The sequence below is a fragment of the Heliconius melpomene genome, chromosome 7, assembly GCF_056956725.1.
Source record: "Heliconius melpomene rosina isolate 202511_hmr_F chromosome 7, ASM5695672v1, whole genome shotgun sequence".
Lineage (NCBI taxonomy): Eukaryota > Metazoa > Arthropoda > Insecta > Lepidoptera > Nymphalidae > Heliconius > Heliconius melpomene.
The window spans coordinates 8,813,012-8,835,985 of NC_140395.1; the positions used below are offsets into that span (position 1 = coordinate 8,813,012).

Below are 22,974 nucleotides of genomic sequence, written 5' to 3' on the forward strand. Positions count from 1 at the left end.
TGAACTGATTTTAGAATGATTATTTTGATAAGCTGTGTTCAAAAAGTCAAATTCTTATTTAACTGTCAACGTCAAATTTAAAGTAATCTAATTCTATTCAATTTCAATTTAAGAAAGTAACTAACCAATGTGGCGCGAGATTTTATTGTAATGTGAATGTCTTGTTTTTGTAATTCTATAAATTTTGTCCTAGAATACAATATATAAAATTCGTTAAAACTTATAATTGTACGTTGAATTATATTTTAAGTTTGTGTTAAATAAAGTTAATAGCGGTGCTATTGACTATTTGTGATCGATGGAGTTCGTTGAGGCAATCCCGGTTACTTTTAAAGAAATTTCTCCAAATCATAATATATCAGAGAAATGGAAGGAAATTATTTTGAACACAGGTAATACTTAATTAACAGCTTAATAGGGGCAAATTTTAACAATTTTCAATAATTTCATAAATCATCTTTCACAGGTGGTACACATAGTACATTGCAAGATATAAAATTGCCTCATAAAGCGGGTGGATATTGGTACAGAGACTCTAAAAAAGCAAATACAAGAAATAGATTTGTTTATTGGTACACAGACATTTTTATTATAGTTTTACAATAGTATGTAAATAAGTGTATCTAATATTTGAACCTTTTTAATTATTACAGGCAAACAACATCTGATGCCATAGAGTTTTCAGAGGCATCATTGGATTTAAACTTATCTGGCAATAATTTAAGATGCAAAGTTGCTCCTGGAACTCCACCATTAAATTTTCTTGAATTCTACGAAAGAACTTCATCTCAGCAAGTGATAATTTTAGCTGCTACAGTATCATCAGTACATAGATTAGTATTTCCCCATCCAGATATTCTAGACAGGAGGGTAGGAAAGTTTAATATTTTTGTAATTTAACAGTTTTATTACCTTCAGGTATAAAAATATTTTTGGGTTATTTTTCAGTCTACATTTGGATCACTATGTAGTGTTTCACCTTCAATTTTTCAAGATACATCTGCAATTAATAATCCAAATAATTATTTTATCTTAAATCAGTATTCTAATACAAGTAAGTATTCTATCTTAATTTATATAGTTAAGTAATGTCATTTTATTTTAAAATATTAATTTATAAGGACTTCTTATAATATGTTTGTTATAACATAGTATTTCTTATGTATCAATATTTAATTTTATAAAAGTACAAAAGGTTCTTTTTTCAGATACTGGAGTTGCACACTCATGTGCATCATTACTAAGAGATAATGGTGAAGCTGTTTTTGCTTTAGCATTTGGTTATGGAGGTGAAGGAGGACTATTGTTAGTTAAATTACCAGTTGCTGGGTCAGCTGTTACAATGATGCTCAAAAGGGAATCGACTGTACCAAGATTCTTGTCTGGAATCACTGGAGCTTTAAGGTATTTTATTATTATTATTTTACATCACACTTTAATATGCATATAGCAGTGAGAACATAGTGTTTTTTATGTATTTTTTATTTATTAGTTTAATACCATTATAGGATTAGGTCTGTACCTTTTTTACCTTATTATTATATTTATTTGTCTTGTCATATATTAATTACATTATTGTTTATAATAATTAAGGCAATACGTAGATATAGTGTTAAGACACTCCAATCTCCACATTCCACCCAAGTTTTGAGACATGGTATTTTCAGTAGTGGAACTTAGCATTGCACTTAATATTCTTTCCAGGATTGAGGAAGTTAAAATAATACATTCCTCAGAGTGGGTAAGGACTCACAACTATTGTGTTAAGAGACAGCCACTGTGCAATAATTGTCTATTTTATTATAAGAATCCATTTTTAAATTTCTTTGAATTAAATACATATAGAATTTAATATAATGTGCAATGTAATTTAAGGGGTAAAGGAGGGGATGGAGTGGATACGTATGGTGTAATTCTGACAAATAGTCTAGCTGTGGCCATTTGTGGAGACACTTGTCTTCGTGCCTGGCTTTTGGATGAAGGTGGAGCTCCTACTGCAGTTTCAACACCACTATCACAAACTTTGACAAGGCCTAAAGCTCCTCGTAAGTCATATTTCTTTACAAAAACTTTTTTGTTACTTTTTTTTCTGCTTCACGCTGTATCCCGCACACAGCAGGGTAGGCAGAGGGAACCTAGTGTTAAGACACTCCGTTCCCCACCTTCTGCCGAATTCTGGAGGTATTGCGTGTTGAGTGGCAGAATTCAACACCGCGCTTTGCCTCGACACCAGAGCGAAGAAATGGAAATATAAACGTAAATAAATATTTCACTTCCTCGAGGGATCGAACCCACAGCTGTCGCGTTACAGTCACACCTGTGTTGTGCCGCTGCGCCACGACGGCCTCTGCGACATAAAAAGTTGACATAGCATATTTTGACTTATTAAAAAGCAACCAAAATAATTAAGCTTATTCAAATTATGAATCTTATTTAAGAGTTCTAGGGTATTTATCTTCAGTTAATCAGGGGATGCAGAGTATCCATCAAAGATCTTACTAATTCTTCAGGGGCGAGGCAGAGTCTTGTATAATATACCTATCATTATAAAGTAGACCTTAACTGTTACCGCGTTTACCGCATCAGAGGTACTCCTAGTCAGAATAATAATCTCATTTCATTTAACCTTAACCATACAGAACAACTATTCTGAAGTCATTATATTCAAATCTCTAAAGGTTTAGCTCGGCTGTAAGGGTTCCATATGAATTGCTCCAGATCTTCATTTTTATTATACGGACAGAAAATGCTTGTTATGTTGATCAACTTTTAATAAGACGCTAATTTATATCTTTTAGAGGTTAGGTGGGCTGCTAACAAATACGTCAGGTACTCCAAACCTTCATTTTTGTTATGTGGGAGGAAATTGTTTGTCATGTTGTTCAATTTTCCCCAAGGCCAGTGCCTTGTATTTTCTTATAGTTTAGACAGGCTATATGTATAGATATCAAAATGTATATTAAATAAATTTTAATAAAAAAAATATTTCAAAAATATATTTATTTATTAATTGTGATTGTAAATATATATTTTGCAAAAAATTTTTTTAATAAAACTATATTTATAAATTAGATGATTTCCCATTTTCTTCTTTTTCACAGCCCATGGTCACATGTTACAGTATACAACTGCATCAGATGGGAGTATCATACTGGTAGCTTATTTGTCATTTCCGACTGAGTGTGAATTTGTAGTATTAAGAATGCATGATGGTGGAGCCGGAGCTGCTAAATTCTCACAAGTCTGTCACATTTTTGGACCTCAGGTATGAACAAAGCAAATTTATTAGTAAATATTGTAACATAGACATAGGATAGAGGCACCCAGGTTGTGCATTTCCATCCCAGAATAGTCTGGTAGTAACAAAACATTTATGTTCAAAAATTTTAAAACTTTGCACTAAAACATATTTTGGTATTTTTTTTACTAAATTGCATATTCTTACTTTAAAAAAAAATCTTCACATTTTCACTACTTTAGTGTTGTGTAGCAACATATAAAAAAACACTTGTGAAGATTTTCATTTGTATGATTAAACATTAATTCAACTTCAATGAGTTGATCATCACTTTCAATTGACCAATGGAAACCAGGCCCCCTAGAAAATACGCCCATGTTTATAAATGCAAAATTTATGACATATTTATTTGATAATTACTTACTTAACATAAAATAAGATTTTAATAATGATTCCAGCTAGATTTATTAGATTATGCAATTGGTTATGGTGATGGCAGTCATGTCATTTGGGCTCTATGGACTCAACCAGATGGTGATGCTGTTGTAACAAGTAAGTAAACTATTGGGAAATTTTATTGTTCATTAAACCAAAAATTAACAGTATCTATTCACAAGGTTCTTTTTGTCTACCTTTTTTTTGTTGAATGTTAAAAAATAAGTGGTTTTGATTTTGGCTATTGATATATAAAAATATAATATTGACATATTATTATTAAAGATTACTCCTTATTATACGAATTACACTGAATATGATAAGATTACTCATATTTGGTGAGGATGTGCAGTACAGTGGGGCAGTGGATTTGATCCCAACTCAAGGAAGTCAATTATTTTCATTTCCCATGTCCTTTTAGACAAATCATTGCGTTGAGTTTCACCCCTTGACAAGCGATTTATGAAGATGTGTTTTTAAAAAGGGTGGTGGTGGAGGTCTTAACTCTAGTTTCCCCTACCTACTTGCTGTATTCAGTGTAAAGATGACTTTTTATAATAGAAAATATTGTTCCTGTCAGGCAGTGTTCTCGGCGCGGAGGCGAGCTGGCGCGCGGTGGCAGCGCGCGAGGCGGCACCGGCACTGCCGCAGCTGTCCACACACCAGCAGTACCGCGATCGCCTTCTCGCGCCCGGCCTCTTCCCACCTGCTGTAATTAATAAGGCTCTTGTGGTTTGTCATTTATTTCTTTATCTAGTGATAACCTATGTCGTTTATTTAGTTTTAATTACATTTTCCCACTCAAGAAAATGAAATATTTATTTATATTTTTATATTCGCCCTGGTGTCAAGGTAAAAAGCGGCGTTGAGTTCCGCCACTCAACACGCAATGCCTCTAGAATTCGGTGAAAAGAGGGGAGCGGAGTGTCTTACCTCGAGGTTCCCTCTGTCTACCCTGCTGTGTGCGACACAGCGTAAATCTAAAAAAAAAAATTTTAGATATCAATTTTATTATAATTTATTTAGATCTACCGTCGCACGTGGGGCGGCGGCGAGGCAAGCGAGGCGGAGCTGGGCGAGGCGTGCGTGGCGGCAGTGACGGCGCGCGTGCGGGCACTCAGCGCTCGCGCCTCACACGACGCCTCACATCTTATGCATAAGTAAATATGAGTTGAGAACACGCCTAAAAATTTTAACGTCCCGGGATCTATAAAGATAAAAGGAATGAGGTTCTGTCAAGATTTATTTTATATATTATTATTTAATTTCAGATGCTGGTCTGACTTGTATAGCTGGTGTTTGCAATATATGGAAGGACTACAAAAGCCTCTAGGCCTTATGGTCTCTAAACATGTGAGTTTAAAAAAATAAGGTACAACATAGCTGATAAAACAATATTTAAAAAAACAAAAACTCCCACTGCATAAAACTAAAAGAAAAAAACAAACCCCATAGCTTATTATGATTGACAGTCGGGACCTCTTTAACTTATATGGGGTTCCTGGTAAAGATTTTATTGATGGAAGGATTACTTATAGGTCCCGACTGTTAACCCTACAAAACTATTGGGCTTGTTTTTAAAAGCTTTTTTCTTTTTAGTTTTATGCAGTCAGGGTTTTTGTTTTTTACATATTTTGTTATTTTTCACTTTTTTGTTAGGATTTACTAGGATTATTAGGGATTGTAAATATTCGGTCCCTTTTTCACCGGTCGTGTCGCATTGGAACTCTACCGGTTTCAGAAAGTAAAATAGCAAAGTCTATATTTTTCAACTTTTTCATTATATTATTTTTATTAATATTACGGTAATGATAATCATGATACCGTTTTGAAATTTTTTTACGAGTCCAATGGCGTCCCAGAGCCGCCATGATTATTTGTTAAACATCACCTATATAGGAACACTCGGGCTGCTACCTCAATTATGTAAATCCGTTCAGCGGTTCCGGAAAGTAATAAATATGAGGTAATAAAGAATATTACATACAAGCCCTTCCTTAGCAGTCGAGAAAAAAAACAGATAGTGATTCCGTATTTATACAGTACCTAGCGGCCCACTCGCGGCTTCGTCCGCATGCCACCTATAATACTTTTATTATGTTGCAATTGCCAAGAGTGAAGAGAGTAATACATTCAATCATGAACACTACGTGGATGTATGATAGGACGTCATGGGCGGCGGCCGGCACCCCCCGCGGTACTCGAGCCTAGACTCACACCCCTAAATACAGCGTTGAATTACTTTAATTTTACTATTTCTTGAAAAGTATACGTCCAAATTACAAGCTATAAAAGCCGAAGATTATCTTTATAAAATTTTCTTAATGATGAAATAATTTTCGCTAATAAGTTTTCAATATACATGTGATATAAAAATCGATGAAAATGCTTTATTGTTACTTTTTTTATAAGAGATAGATATATGATGTTCCGGACTTTTTTAGATTAATCTTTATAGAACAAAATATTAACATTATGTTTTGAAATTAAAAAAAAAACAAAAATTTTATAATATACAGGGTGGAATTGACGGCACCACTTTAAACGAAACCACAGTTTTAACTACTCTATTAAAGTATAATTCAGAAAAAAAATAATTCCCAAAAATGAAAAAGTTATTTTTTCAAACAAAGTAAATAATTAAATAATCGTTTTTAAAAAAAACGCCATTTGTAAAGTGTAATATTATCACTCACACACTTACCTGTCGGCGCGGCAACGTCGCACACGCTTCATTCAAGAAATCGAGTCGCAGCAACTAGCGTAGGTTTGTAGGCAACGGCGGCGAGCTGATGTTAAATTAACGCAACACTTAGGAATACACTTTACACACACTTTTATTGAATTATTTCTATTAGGTTTTTAATTTTACTTTTGTTGCACTACAAACACATTTTTTATGTTCCCGTTTTAAACTAACACTCATTTTTAACGTGTTTATAAAATTATTACAATAATAGCATTTTTTCTCACTTTTTTTAACAATAAATATTACATTTTCTGTCCACATTACATTCAGCTCGACAATGACCCATATTATTACACTTGAAACATTTAATATTTCTTTTAATTGTAGCATTTCTTTTTACAATAAATGCAGATGATGATGTTTGGAACTTCCAAGCATTCAAATTTTTTACTCCTTCCAGTTTTATTACTGTGCTGTTTCCCTTCCATTGTGATTGTTTTTTTTGCTTGTTTTTCTTTTTTATTCCTTCCCGGCAACTTAACCTCCAAATTTCAATACCAACGCCGAAACGTCGCGTGAAGTAACGCTGTTTTAATCTCGCCAGTATTTCTAATTTTCTACGATTGATGCAATCTTCTTTATTATTGTTACGACGTGGTCTGGGCCCATAACCCGTTGTATTTATATGGTTTAGTAAATAGCATTCAGCTATAGTCCGACCCAACTACTATTGCGCAGAATGTACGCGCCGCACCGATTCTATGGGAATCCCCCGTAATCGGTGCGGCGTGAGCGGGGTGTCTTTGTGCAGATAACAAAATACATTTTTAATATTGATTGATTGTTTAATATAACACTATAATTCATAATAAATGTAGATTATACTTTTTACGCATGATTTGATATTAAAATAATTTATAAAATTATCAATACTATTTACAAATAATTACTAAATATTAATTTATTTCGTATTGAGTTTTCGTAGGTTCTCGTGTAACATTATAAAACTCGTTGACTATTTAATTTTTATACGATTTTCTATCAAAATAATTATACAAATATAAATAATAATGAAAATCTTAATAAAAAAATTAATAGTATATTCCATAAGTATTTTAGTTAATGGCAACTATTATAATGTTTTTAATTATCTGTGTAAGAACAGAACTTAGCCGCGGAACGGCTAAGTTCTGTTGTATTTACATTATTTTGTTTAACTTTATACGTTGAATAATTATTAAGTGTTTTAAATTATTTGGATGTTGTTTAATATTAATTTTATCATTAATCGGATTTCTAAAATCGTGATGAATGTTTCGTGATCGTGATGATGTGATTACTGAGTATTTTTCTCAAATAAGAAACTATTGTGTCAGTATTTGAGTCTACTATCAAAACGTACATTCTTTTAAGACATTTCAAACAAATGTTGAGTTTTTAATATTACTTATGATGTAAATATTAGTGGTAATAAAAGGAGAATGCGACAACGACGATGTAAAACTAATGTTAAATGTAAGTACCTATCTATCGTAGTTCAATATCATTTTGTGTGTTAAAAATTTTGAATATAATTTTGTGGGTGGTTCAATAACCATGCAGTATTTCTAAATAATTTCATAATAAAGGTGATATAATAAATTGACTTAAAGTAGGATTTTATTAAACAATTTTAATAAGAGGTTTGAACGTTATTTAGATTTATAATAAATAGGTAATTGCGTGAAAAAGGATCGCGAGATATTGTTCTTTCTCGTTCGGTTTTGTTTTGACGAATGAAAAGTAGAAGTTTGGCAACGCTTAGTAGTATTTTTGTAGTAGTATGTGTATGTGTGCGTCACACGAAATACAGGTATGGAGAAAAATCGTGAAATGAAAAAAAAATCCTACGTCCAAATTGTTGAGGCATCTTGATTAATTTCTTTAGCTCCGGGTTTGAAATATTTTATCCTATATGCAGTTTCAATTAAAGAAGCGCGGCCTCTTCCACCCTGTATATTAGTTTAAGAAATGTCTGTTCTATAAGGGCGCACAGTGGACCGCAGGTGAGGGGGAGGCGGGGTGGTGGTGCGCGGTGTTGCGGCGCTGCGGGGTTTCACTGGTGCGCCAGCTGGAGCCTCTTGAACGTATTATGCTGTCTCCTGAGGATTCACTTCCTGACATTATGGGTTAGCTATAAATGGATTTGATTATATAATTTATTTATTTATTTATCGATTCGGTTTACTAATAATTCTTTTTGGGGGCTGTCGAGGCGCAGCGTGTAACTGTGAAGTCGACAGATGTGGGTTCGATTTCCACTCAGAAAAATAAGTGATTAATTTTTTTTATTCTTGCTCTTGTAACGAAACAAAAGCACTGCGTTGAGTTCTGCCACTCAATATGCAACGTCTCGAAAATTCTCTAGAAATTAGGTCTTCACATTACATTCTCCCTGCCTATCTTGCTATATGCGTGATAAAGATTAATGCTAAAACGAACAAGGCCGGTCCTGGCGCACGAGCACAAAGTGACTGTAAGCGGTTATGGGCTCGATTCCCAATTACCGTTGAAGAATTCATTTTCCTCTTTCTGCGCTCTGGTGTTAAAATAAAGTAAATATTCTTTGTACTATAATATATAATATAATGTATTTTCTTCGTATAAGTCGTCTGCATAAATAACATAAAATTTTCAGCGTCTTATGTAAAATGCACGCAGAAGGAGTTTCCTGATTTCGCAAGAGTTACTCTATCGAAGTGTAAGATATGAGAGGAGTTATAGCGTTTTTTGTTTCAGGCGAGGCCGGCGAGCGGTCGGCGGACGCGGTGCGCGTGGTGGTTGCGGGCGCGCGCTGGGAGCGCGGCGGAGGGGCGGCGGCGGCGGCCGAGCTGGAGCGCCGCTTGTTCGCCGCCGCCGCGCCGCAGCACCGCCTGCTGCCGCGCCTGCTGCATCTGCTCACTGACCCCGCGCCCGCGACCGCGCACGAAGGCGCGCCGGTGAGTACTGGCCCAGTGCTGAAAGTGGTGCAGGCGAGGGAACAAACGAACATCGGTCGACACGTTACTCTCATAGTCCTGCGTTCCTGCCTCGGCCCGATTCCCTCTGCTTTTCGCCCGATTTTATGTAGTGAATTATGCGTGACGAGCGGTAGGTTCCGCTACTTAACATACAATGACTCAGACAATTGAGGGAAAGTTTAGACTATTAAGGATAAGCCATGGAGAGAGATGAGCTAATATTGTTTATTGTTATTTCAGACATTAACACCAGAACAAATAGATGAAATAACGTCAATTTTAGAGCCTATCAAAGATTTGCAAAATGCTGTGTTGGAGTTGAATGATGCATTAAGATTGGATGTACCTGAAATAGATACTTGTAAAAGTAAATATACTTTTCTTTTATATTTTACCGTTCTAAAATAACATAAAAAAAGAGAGTAATAAAATTTATTTTCTTTGTAGGTGATGAGGAAGAAATTAGTGAATACGACAATTTGTTTGCAAGTGACTTAGGTGTGGCTATTGTCACTGAAGCAATTCGACAAATGGCGGAAATGAGGTTATATTATAAACATTTTATTATTTCTATTTTTATCTTCATAATGAAAAAAAAGCACAACTATACAGGGTGGAAGAGGCTGCGCTTCTTTAATTGAAACTGCATATAGGGTAAAAAATTTCAAACCCGAAGCTAAAGAAATTAATTAAGATGCCTCAACAGTTTGGACGTAGGATTTTTTTTTCATTTCACGATTTTTCTCCATACCTGTATTTCGTGTGACGCACACATACACATACTACTACAAAAATACTACTAAGCGTTGCCAAACTTCTACTTTTCATTCGTCAAAACAAAACCGAACGAGAAAGAACGATATCTCGCGTTCTTTTTCACGCAATTACCTATTTATTATAAATCTAAATAACGTTCAAACCTCTTATTAAAATTGTTTAACAAAATCCTACTTTAAGTCAATTTATTATATCACCTTTATTATGAAATTATTTAAAAATACTGCATGGTTATTGAACCACCCACAAAGTTATATTCAAAATTTTTAACACACAAAATGATATTGAACTACGATAGATAGGTACTTACATTTAACATTAGTTTTACATCGTCGTTGTCGCATTCTCCTTTTACTATCACTAATATTTACATCATAAGTAATATTAAAAACTCAACATTTGTTTGAAATGTCTTAAAAAAATGTATGTTTTGATAGTACACTCAAATACTGACACAATAGTTTCACATTTGAGAAAAATACTCAGTAATCACATCATCACGATCACGAAACATTCATCACGATTTTAGAAATCCGATTAATGATAAAATTAATATTAAATAACATCCAAATAATTTAAAACACTTAATAATTATTCAACGTATAAAGTCGAACAAAATAATGTAAATACAACAGAACTTAGCCGTTCCGCGGCTAAGTTCTGTTCTCACACAGATAATTAAAAACATTGTAATAGTTGCCTTTAACTAAAATACTTATCGAATATACTATTAAATTTTTTATTAAGATTTTCATTATTATTTATATTTGTATGATTATTTTGATAGAAAATCGTATAAAAATTAAATATTAAACGAGTTTTATAATGTTACACGAGGACCTGCGAAAACTCAATACGAAATAAATTAATATTTAGTAATTATTTGTAAATAGTATTGATAATTTTATTAATTATTTTAATATCAAATCATGCGTAAAAAGTATAATCTACATTTATTATGAATTATAGTGTTATATTGCACAATCAATCAATATTAAAAATGAATTTTGTTATCTGTACAAAGACACCCCGCTCACGCCGCACCGATTACCGGGGATTCCCATAGAATCGGTGCGGCGCGTACATTCTTTCTGCGCAATAGTAGTTGGGTCGGACTATAGCTGAATGCTATTTACTAAACCATATAAATACAACGGGGCCCAGACCACGTCGTAACAATAATAAAGAAGATTGCATCAATCGTAGAAAATTAGAAATACTGGCGAGATTAAAACAGCGTTACTTCACGCGACGCTTCGGCGTTGGTATTGAAATTTGGAGGTTAAGTTGCCGGGAAGGAATAAAAAAGAAAAACAAGCAAAATAAACAATCACAATGGAAAGGAAACAGCACAGTAATAAAACTGGAAGGAGTAAAAAATTGGAATGCTTGGAAGTTCCAAACCATAATACTACTACGGGGGGAAATTGTGTCATCATCATCTGCATTTATTGTAAAAAGAAATGCTACAATTAAAAGAAATATTAAATGTTTCAAGTGTAATAATATGGGTCATTATCGAGCTGAATGTAATGTGAACAGAAAATGTAATATTTATTGTTAAAAAAAGTGAAAAAAAATGCTATTATTGTAATAATTTTGTAAACATGTTAAAAATGAGTGTTAGTTTAAAACGGGAACATAAAAAATGTGTTTGTAGTGCAACAAAAGTAAAATTAAAAACCTAATAGAAATAATTCAATAAAAGTGTGTGTAAAGTGTATTCCTAAGTGTTGCGTTAATTTAACATCAGCTCGCCGCCGTTGCCTACATACCTACGCTAGTTGCTGCGACTCGATTTCTTGAATGAAGCGTGTGCGACGTTGCCGACAGGTAAGTGTGTGAGTGATAATATAACACTTTACAAATGGCGTTTTTTTTTAAAACGATTATTTTATTATTTATTTTGTTTGAAAAAATAACTTTTTCATTTTTGGGAATTATTTTTTTTCTGAATTATATTAGGCTTTTATAGAGTAGTTAAAACTGTGGTTTCATTTAAAGTGGTGCCGTCAATTCCACCCTGTATAGTCTGTGCTCGTTTTAAATAAAGCAAATTAATATGGCAAATATTTTTACGAAAGCATTTAATATCCAACCAGGGCTCGTGTAGTCCGCGGTGCTTTAGCGGCGTTAGGCGCCGCGCGGGGTGCAGGCGGAGTACCAGGAGCAGGGCACTGTGCTGTTCACTGGCAAGCGTATCGCGCGCTGTTGTGGTTGCGTGCTGCTACTTTAAAACGACCGTTAGTATTAAAAAATATTTGTTGATTCTTTAAAAGTTATTTATTTTCTTTGTTATTTATCAGTTTTGTTAACAAGTATATATAGAGTTAGTTAGTTCTGGTTTCTAAACTATAATAATAACAGTCCAGCTGGATCGTCGGAGGCGTTCCGTCTGAAGCTAACCGCTTTGGGCGGTGAGAGCGCGGAGGCGGGCGGGTGTGTGGGCGGCGGAGGCGTGGCGGCGGCGTACGCGGCGGCGGCGGGCGGGCGGCGCGCGCGCACACACCTGGCCGCGGCGCGCGCCCCCACGCACTGGCACCAGGCGTTGCCTCTGATGGCATATCATTTGGCACATCAGTTGTATCCTTTTGTTGACTTGTTTTTTTTACAAAATACTCCTTTTTGGTATAGTAAAACAAATATGAACTAGTTAAAATCGATTTGCAAAAAGATTACCTACATTAACAGTCAGACTGATGTTTTTTATGAAATTAAATAAAACTAGCTTCACGCTGTATCCTGCACACAGCAGGGTAAGCAGAGGGAATATAGTGTTAAGACACTCCGTTCCCCACTTTCCCAAATTCTGGAAGCATTGCGTGTTGTGTGGCGGAACTTAACGCTCCGCTATGCACCAGGTGCTATTTAATGAGATTAAGCCTTAAATTATTACAAATTTTTGACTAATCTTGTCAACATATTGATGGATTATAGAAAAAGCAATTAATAACTTTTAAATTTTAATCACAAATATTGTATATAATTTTTTATTATAACAATTATACTAATAGCCAACTTCATTAACTTGTATCAAATGGCAAACGATAAAAATAAAAATCAGCTTCACGCTGTATCCCACACACAGCAGGGTAGGCAGAGAGAACCCGGTTTTAAACCTATATTTCTCTTAAACCATAATTAACATTAAAACAATAGATTTCCTATAAATATATCAGATGGGCCGTAAGCGGTGGCTTTGAATTTGGCTGGTGGTTGGGATCCATCAACCAACCTCGCTTAGTACAGAACTATGTGGCGCTGTTGGAGCCCTGGTGCGAGTGGAACGCTTGCTCACGTTAGTACAAAAATATTTTTCAAATTTATATATATTTTTTTCAGCTTCAACACTATCGAACGAAATCGAAGCATTGTGTGTTGAGAGACGGAACTCCATTGAGTTTGTCTTGCCAGAGGGGTGGGAAGAGATAAGAATATTTAATTTTCGCCCGAATTAGGATCGAACCAACAACCATCGCATTTACACTGTCCCACTGGGCCACGATGGCCTCATATTTATTTCCACATTTATAATTTTGTAGGATAAGCATAGGACATAATGTTAATTGCCATGTCACATTTTATGTATTTAAATATGCAGGGATCGAAAAAGAAAGTAGAATAATTGTATGAAAATGTATGTATGCATACCTTTTATTTAGATTAATCTATAAAAAAAATTACAAGATAAAACGATATTTAAAAAATATATCTCTTATTTGCTTCATATATTCAAAGTATAATTATGGAATATTTAAAAAAAAACGTTTTTGTCCCAATTTCGACTGTCGTAGACAGGCAAGAATCGATATAGCACGTCAGTTCATTAATATTTACTATATAATTACATGATAATGAGTGTACTTAAATGTAAATTTATTTTATACTAATGAGGTAAATTGTGACGGTCATTATCCTACGCCGTTTGTTTATCAGACGAGCATATCAAAGTCGTGCTCTATTTATTTAATAGAAAATATAGTCAAATTGATAAACTCCTTTTCTTACAGAAGTCGGTTGAAAATTCTATAAAATTATATTACCGTAGTATAAGCCCGTCTTCGTCTGTTATCTATATTAATAAAAAAATAATTATGAGATAATACTTAGTTAATCTAATGTTATTTTATAATACGTGGTGTATTTAGATAATTTATCTTTCACCTTCACATACTTAATTGATATGTTCAGTTTAGTTTATATAGATCGCTAATCTACAGTCGTGACGACAGCAATACACTAATAATATTTCCTTATTGTTAAGATGTAATGTAAAACCTATACATATGATAAAATTGTAGCTGATCCCTGTCCGTACATGAATATTTGAGACATTATTGAGGGCATTTATCCATATAATAGAACCAAAAGTTATCTTTGTGCGTTTAAACGCTAATCTCAGAAATGGCTTAACTGGTTTAAATGCACTCTTCACTATTGTAGGTTGGAAAATTTTCTTTAATATTTAGTAGTTGGTTTATTTATATTGGTTTAAAAAATTAAAAAGTTATATGAATATAAAATAAGTAAAAATCATTGTTTTACTGAATTGGCTGAAATTTGACTTTCCAATGTATGGGTATTGTCTTTAAAATGATAATGTTATTAGAACCCAAAAGTAATTTAGATTAGTAAACAAATATTTATGTAGCTAGGTAGAATTCGCTGGTATTAAATATAGCCACATGTGTTTACGTACTTGAGACATAAATTTTACCTTGTTACTGTATGCAATGTCGTACGAGTATGTATAAATGAAACAGTTTTGTACAACTGCAAAATATATATAAAATATAAAAGATCTAAGACCATAATGAATTTAATGTAATACAAATGTTGAGCCACGCGAGGGACTCTTGATGACCGATAACTAACTTATTATAATTAAAATATGAGAATGAAGTAATTTAGGTCATAACAAAAATGCAAGCTAAGCTCTCACGAGTACGCGCTACTTTATATAGGGTAGTATAATATTGACCAAATTCTTTTTCGGTTTTGGAAACCGGTTTGGGTCGGACACTAGTTAAAATTAATTTATTATAAAACTTTTCACTTACTTTAGTTATCTATTTATAGACAACTAGTTATTTTTACCTAAAGTAAAACGATTTTGTCTGTTACGGAGAACAGCTTTCTCGAGCATGTAGCAGCACAAACAAGGGAAATCTACCTTGAATCTAAGCATTTACAATCAGAGCCAATGTGAAGTATTCCCATAACTGATTAATTCCCAGGTCAATTTATTTTGGGCCTGGCGCTCCTTGATGTAGAGGAGGCGGAGGGCGCGTACACGGCGTTCTGCCGCGCCGCCAAAGGCGTTAGTACGGAACCCTTCCTGCGTCACCTCGTGGCGGCTCCTGATGCACGTTTAACTCAGCATCAGGCACTCGTGCTTTATTATATGAAGGTAAAAGTTTTTTTAAATTTTATTCTGCCTTTATTGATCTGCCGATTTTACACATGTTATTTTGTAGACTATATTCAACTCACAACTTATGATTTATTTATATATTTTGTTTATATTTTTTTGTAAAAGTAAAGTTGTTTAAGTTCTGTCGACTAAGTAGTCATCGCTTATAATACTAAATTATTCAAATTACGCAGGACATCCAACTTTACTGCTCGTTTCAATTTCATATATATATATTTTAATATACAGGTCATAAAATTATTTGAAATACACGACGCTGGGGCTTGTGTGGTGCGACTAGCCGAGACCGCAATAAGCATTGCCGATAAAGATGATCCGAATTTGGTAATTGTATAATAATATTCAAGTATTCTTGTATTCATTATTTAATCAAATGATTTGAATTATATTAATTATTGCATGATAAATATAAGAATCAATTTTTTCCCATAAAACTGTCTCATATTCGAGTATTGGAGGCCGTCGCCGTCGGGTTGTGAGTTCGATCCCCACTCGAGGAAGTGAAATATTTATTTATGTTTATATTTCCAATTCTTCACTCTGGTGTCGAGGCAGTGCGCGACGTTGAGTTCTGCCACTCAACACGCAATGCCTCCAGAAATCGGCAGAAAGTGAGGAACGAGATACAGCGTTAAGCTGAAAATAAAATAATATATATTCGAGTATTTCTGGAAGCCTTATCATGTAGATATAAGCTGATCTCGGTACACATTTTTTTTATTAATATATTATAAATAATAATGTATGCTCTGTTATGTGGTACAGGCGATGTTCCAGTGGGTGGTATTCAAGTGGCACCTGTCGGGCGGGCGCGTGGCGCGCGCGCTCAGTGCCGCCGCCGCCAACCCTGCGCCGCACGCGCGCGCTGCCGCCGCCGCGCATCTGCTCACCACGCTCGGTAACATTCCATAAGCCCTTCTGTTAAAGACCCTTTACTTGTTGTGGGGTCACACATTTTGAGATTTTACACTTAAACGCAAATAATTATTTTTTCTGAAATTATATTTTGTATATTATATTTTGAAAACTAACGAGCCCACGTCACACGATGTCCTACTTCGTTATAACGTAGCGGAACGCAAGCAGCTGGGCGCGCTAGTGGCGTGCGGCGCGCTGGCGGGCGAGGCGGAGCGCGCGGCGGCGGCTCGCGCCAAGCTGCACGACGCGCACCCGCACAACCCCTACTACGACTTCCTCTACGCGCTGCATCTGTCCAGACATCACTATAGGAAAGGTAGACATGCGCTCTTACCATTGTATTCATTAATTTGAGGCCGTCCTGACGCGTCTGACTGTAAACGCGGTTGTGAGTTCATCCCAACTAGGAGATGATATACTCCCTTGTTCTGGCAAGAACTCGCTGATTGGTCGGTCTTGGTTCTCATATTATATAGATTTGTGGTAGTATCTTACCAAGAAACAGTTGGCAGCAGCCCACAGTCGTCTGTATGTTGGCGGGAAAGGCATTGACTTTGTGAATATGGGGTGGTGATAGCATTAGTTACCATGTGGAAAGAAATGTCTCTGAATTATTGTAAAGTCAATAAAATAAATGGTAAATCGATTGTATGTGTGTGTGTAAGACTATTCTGCTAAGAAGAATCGACTAGAACGAAGTGATTTGATTTGATCTGAATTGAGACACTTAACAATGTTGCACAGCGGCTGCGGTAATGTACGAGCGCGCGGCGCGCTGCGCCTCGGAGCGCGGCGGGGGCGCGGGCGCGGCTGGCGCGGTGGAGGCGCGGCGGCGGTGGCTGGCGGCCGCGCTCACGTGCCTGCGCCTGGCGAGCCCCGACCACGCTTTCTTGGCACGACCCGGTGCTGATGCTTTGCAGGTATATCTCGTCCAGATGACGCCGTACTACACAGTAATTGCATGCTTGTCCGTAATCATAAACTGTTATTTCTAAAAGAGAGTATAAACATACTGATAGCACAAAACAGTGTTAAAGTTGTAGCAAAAAGAATCGATAGTGAAACCAATAAAAGTTTAACCAAATTAATTGGAGAAATAATTAAAATGCTTGAACGAGTCTTCGACTAAAATATTTTTTATTTTAAAGGTAATAGGACCAGAAGAATTAGCTGCAGAATTACGGGAGGAAGTTCCTGAATTTTTAGACCCAGTTCAACGAGCCTTACGCAGTGAGTACTCATTAATTAATATTGAATATTTTTATTAGTTTCACGTATAGTCGGTGTATCTGTGTATCATAAATATCATGCAATTTGTGATTATTTGCGTTTTCTTTGTGGAATATGCACTCTTGTGAATTAATGATAATACAAGATCTTTAACCGTCCATGCCACAACCACCGGTATACCATATTTCCAAATTTTTTTTACATTAACTATACAAGTCAAGCATGTTTTTAATGTTTTAAAGTACATTTATTATTATAGTCAGTAATTTAAATAAATACGACAGAAATATGTATAACTATATAAACGTTTAAGTTTGTGTCACAATATAATTATGAATAATTATTATGCTAATATTTTAAAAAAAATATATATATTTATGATATCCATGACCTTGTGATCCAATCAAGAAGTGAACTTTGAATAAATATTACATTACTTTTCTTGAAATAAGGTAAAATTTAACAAAAAAAATCCTGGTCAATCATGATCATCATGATCATGATCATGAAATTTCAAGCAACATTTTTTATATCAAATTGTGATTAGGGACAGAGATTTTTATGAAGATTTTTTAAGGGCCATAATCCTGTTAGAGTTACGGCCCTTTATAATCCTAGCACTATAGTCCGCACTGTACTGATAAAAAGTTGATTTATTCTTTATTGTAAATGGTTTAGCTAGTCATACTGTCCTTTAAACTAGAGCATAACATCATGATTATTTATGACTCCACCAAGCTCGATGACAAATTTTCTTAAAATATAAACCACTTGTTATTTACTTTCTATAGTATTTGAAATGAAAATTAATATCGCCTTATGAAACACATTTATATATATTTTTTTCAGAAAGTCAAAATATAGATTTCGATGATTTATATAAAAATTTGAAAGATGCTAATGTGGAAACATTACTAGCAGTAACAAAAAGGGCTGTTAGCACCGGTCAATTCTTGCCACATTGGTTTTTGCAAAGATTTATGGTAATTATAACTACTAATAATATTGTTTGTACATTTTTTACTTAAGTTCATTAATGTAGGTAATGTATATGCTCTATGCTATAATTTTTTTGATAAATTTTACTTTTTTAATATAACAAAACAGGCAGTGTTTTGTCAATGATATTTCTTTATAGCGAGCGAAGCGAGTAACCTAATTATGTATAATATTTTATGCATCCAACTACGTTTATCTTTTTTCTTAGTTTTAATTGTGAGAACATTACTTCCCGTCTCTGTAAGAATTAGGGAAATACTTTTTATTCTCCCATTCCCAAAAGGCCGGTAGGTTTACTGGTCGAATAAACATTGTTATCTGTAAGTTGTTCAATGTACGTAGGAGGTGGATAGCGCAACGTGTATCCGCGCGCTGCTGTGCGGCGGGCGCGCATTGGAGGCGGCGGAACGGTGCTGTGAAGCGCTGCGGCGAGACGTAATGCGGCTATGCCCGCCCTCGCCCGCACCCCGTGCCGCGCCCCTCGCCCTGGCCGACCTGCTGCTGCTCGAGCTAGCGCCGCACCGCCGCCACCCGCACGTCGACCAGGTCAGGCACGGGCAAAAATCAACAATTTGCAATATCTTTGTTCATCACTTTTAAATATCATGCAAAAAATATTTTTAATAATATAAAAAGGATTTGCAATAATTTTCACATTCAATAGTTGTGAGCATCTTTAAAAGTAGCATCTAAGCAATTTTAAAAAACCTTAAAATGTTTTTTATTTCATTTCATTTAATATCTTCACTATACAGTAGTTTCTTTCAATTGACCTCTAGTAAGCTATACAGAATGTTTTTGTCATCACCTCTATAAATAAAACCACAATTTTAACTACTCCAAACTTAAGTTTACTACTACTTGCCAAAAATGAAAACGTGATTTTTTTCAAACAACATAATTAACAAATTTATCGTTGTAAAATGAAACGCCTTTTGTTAAGAACGACGCTCGTAGACATAAATCTATCAAAGGGACACCGCCGGACATGCCTCAATAAACAGAGTTGTTTAACCTTTTGTAGTGTGTTTAGGTTATTGGTATCTATGCGTAATTACGTCACACGAAATACAGTTTCACACTGTATCCCGCACACAGCAGGGTAGGCGGAAGGAACCTAGTGTTAAGACACTCCATTCCCCACTTTCTGCCGAATTCTGGAGACATTGCGTTTTGACTGGCAGAACTCAACGTCGCGCTTTTCCTCGACCCCAGAGCGAAGAAATGGAAATATAAACGTAAATAAATATTTCACTCCCTCGAGTGGGAATCGAACCCACAACCGTCGCGTTACTGTCATCCTTGTACCGCTGCGCCACGACGGCCTCACGAAATACAGGCAAACGAAATAGGTATGGATAAACATCGTCAAATGAAAAAAATCCTATGTTTAAACGGTTGAGGTATCTTGATTAATTTCTTAAGGTTGGGATGATAATAATAATGGGCTTACAATATTTTACCCTATATGCTGCTCCCGTAATAGTAGTAGTAGTAATAGTTCCTGTATATCTTTGTAACCTATGTACCAACATATTTAAAATCTCGATGTCGATAATATAATTAAAGAGTTATATTTAAACTTTTGACGCGTCATTATATAATTTACATTTGTCCTATATATAACAAAATTATCACTGTATTGCAGTTACTACAAATACTAATTATAATTAGCTAGCGAACTCAGGCGGTTTCGCCCGCTTAAAAGATACGAATATTTATTAAATATATTTATGAAATTATTTTCATTTTAGGGGAAGTATTCTAATAAACCGTGAAACACATGTTTAATGAGTCATTTTTAAGTCTTAAATTTTAAAAAATCGGTGCCTGTGGATTTAGAGATTTTCCATACAAACTGTCAACCCCAATTTCACCCAGTCATGTTAAAAAAATTCTAAATCGCTTCTTAGTGCCCATATTATGAAAATAAACATCTATTTCATGTTTCTACACCCAGTGGTTATAGCTGAGTTTATATATATATATAGATAAACAAGTAATTATAACAGTTCTAAAAACTAATTCTTCTTTATATTTATATTAATTTTTGTTTCAGGTATACAATGAGTTAACATCTCTTATTGAAGAATATACAAAAGTAGTAATCCGCACATCAGAAGACATGAAATTAGCTCATATTAAGTATGCTGTCAAAAATTGATTTGTAAAATTAAAACAACATGTATTTTATCACCATTTTTATTTTAATAAAAATTTCAATTACCAATTCCATACCATAGTTATCATTCAACAAGCCTAACTTCCTCCACTATCCTAATACTTAACTATAAATCGAAATAATACTTAATCATTTTCGTTTTTGGTTTTCAGATCACAGCTGTGTTCTTTTACTAAATTAATATACAAAAAAAATACAAAGTCCCAACTATGTATATGAAAGCAACAATTCTAAGCTTTCCTTAATCGAATTCTCATAATTGTTAAAACCAAGCGTACAACTTTTTCATATATTAAGAACATTAATGCAGCTGTCATCACAGTCTGTAATAATTTGGCTTCCAGCCCCCGAAACATAATCAGGGGTTTTGATTTAATATCTCTGAACAAGGGTTTAAGACTTGTTCCAGCTCTTAACCGTGATTGAACTAATTGCAAAGGGTATGTAAGAGTAGTAGCAACAGCCTTGGCTATAGCTCCAAGTAAAAATGCAGTAAATGAATCAAAATGTCCATTGGATATCAATTTTCTTTTTAAAGATTCGTAAACCATAAATTGTATGGCAGGGTTTGAGACTAGCAATAGGGAAGGAATGGTGCCTGACCACAATCCCCTTACACCTTCTTTTTTAAATATATCAACAAGTCCCTCAAAAAGATTGGAATATATATTTTTTTCCAGCTTTATTCTAGTATTAACAACCCATAGTGGTGAAGTCAGAAGAACATTAATACTACCAGCTAATATTCCAAATGTTAGGTCTTTCATTGCTGAAGAACTTGTTGTAGAAGCTTTTCTTAATGCATGAAATGTATAAAAATAAACAAAATTTGACACGGAAAGAGACTGTAAAACAGGACATAAACCTCTGTATAGGGATTCAATACCTTCTTCATTAGCTAACTTGATTAGTAATTGTAGTGAAGTTCCATGGAGTTTTAAGGAATCTTCAACTGAAAAATATAAAAAAATGGGATTTTTTAAATTATATAGTCAATTTACTTATCATAAAGGAAAAATATGTTGTACCTTGTATTCTCGATCGTAAAGTGTCTAGAGGATAAAACGCAGCCATTCCAATAACACTGCCCTAAAAAAATTATTGATACATTATAATTATTTTTATAGAAGTTATAACAAAATTTAAAATATTTAAACAATAAAAGCTTTTAATATTTTATACCGTCGCTCCAGCCATAGCGTGAACCAAAGTCTCATAACTTAATAATGATGAAGTCATTATTCCACAATAATTATCAATAACAATATACGAGACAATATATATTCTCAACTAAAATGTTTAGTTTACTATTTTTTTTCTAAGACCACTAGTCATTCAACACAAATTTATAAAAATTAAAAAATATAGAAAACCTAACTGGACCTAACTAAACACTGCAACGACCAAAGAGCACTTGCGCAAATGTATTCTATATCAAATCGCAAAGAACAAACTGGAATGGAACGAACTGCGAATCCGTGGCCCGACCGCCTTTGCTGATATACAGATATGTCATATACCAAACTAACACTGACAGATGGCATTGACAGATTATCAAAAACATATTAGTCTCTATAAACTATAGAGTTCCTTGTTGAGTGATGTCCTTATCACCGGCTTGCCTTAGCCGCACACACGCATAATATTATTATCAATTTTTCGTTGTAAAATTATTGTCATAATATTGGCAATAATATTGTTCAATATATGGTCCTAAACATTACACAATATTATTGACAATATTTCGTTGTAAAATCTAACGTAGTCTCACAGTAGCTTTATTTGTGTGCGGACGTGTTAAATCTAAAATTGATAGAAAACCATTGCTTTAGTTATTGCATTTCGCTTACTTACAAAAACAAGCAATATTTTTTTTAATAAAGACTGGATGAAGAAATATACTGAGTATAATAATTTCAATATTTTGAATGAACTACAACTAACATAGGTCATTCATGACCCAGGGTTACATAGTGTAGCTGTAAACGCGACAGGTTGTGGGTTTGACTCCCACTCGAGGAAATAAAATATTTAATATTTCATTTCTTCGCTCTGGGCAAAGCGCAGCGTTGA

The 22,974-nt window shown here is 34.5% G+C and overlaps 2 protein-coding genes across 2 annotated transcripts; one reads left to right on the forward strand and one right to left on the reverse strand.

The window, feature by feature from the left end:
* The first annotated feature begins 77 nt into the window (after positions 1-77).
* Nup160 (nuclear pore complex protein Nup160) lies at positions 78-20,954 on the forward strand. The gene is made up of 27 exons (XM_085187815.1): positions 78-392; positions 467-572; positions 654-870; positions 949-1,054; positions 1,209-1,404; positions 1,876-2,045; positions 3,102-3,265; positions 3,697-3,790; positions 4,254-4,405; positions 4,700-4,833; positions 4,945-5,026; positions 8,389-8,530; positions 9,141-9,340; positions 9,602-9,728; positions 9,809-9,905; positions 12,241-12,381; positions 12,506-12,721; positions 13,318-13,436; positions 15,376-15,548; positions 15,801-15,896; positions 16,338-16,470; positions 16,645-16,806; positions 17,235-17,410; positions 17,639-17,720; positions 18,570-18,703; positions 19,062-19,265; positions 20,779-20,954. Exons 1-27 carry the CDS (start codon positions 299-301, stop codon positions 20,881-20,883), a joined length of 3,822 nt encoding a protein of 1,273 aa, XP_085043941.1. The 5' UTR covers positions 78-298; the 3' UTR covers positions 20,884-20,954.
* PMP34 (Peroxisomal Membrane Protein 34) lies at positions 20,906-22,422 on the reverse strand. The gene is made up of 3 exons (XM_085187835.1): positions 22,084-22,422; positions 21,930-21,990; positions 20,906-21,853 (listed from the first exon to the last, which is right to left on the reverse strand). Exons 1-3 carry the CDS (start codon positions 22,138-22,140, stop codon positions 21,132-21,134), a joined length of 840 nt encoding a protein of 279 aa, XP_085043961.1. The 5' UTR covers positions 22,141-22,422; the 3' UTR covers positions 20,906-21,131.
* Positions 22,423-22,974: the final 552 nt, after the last annotated feature.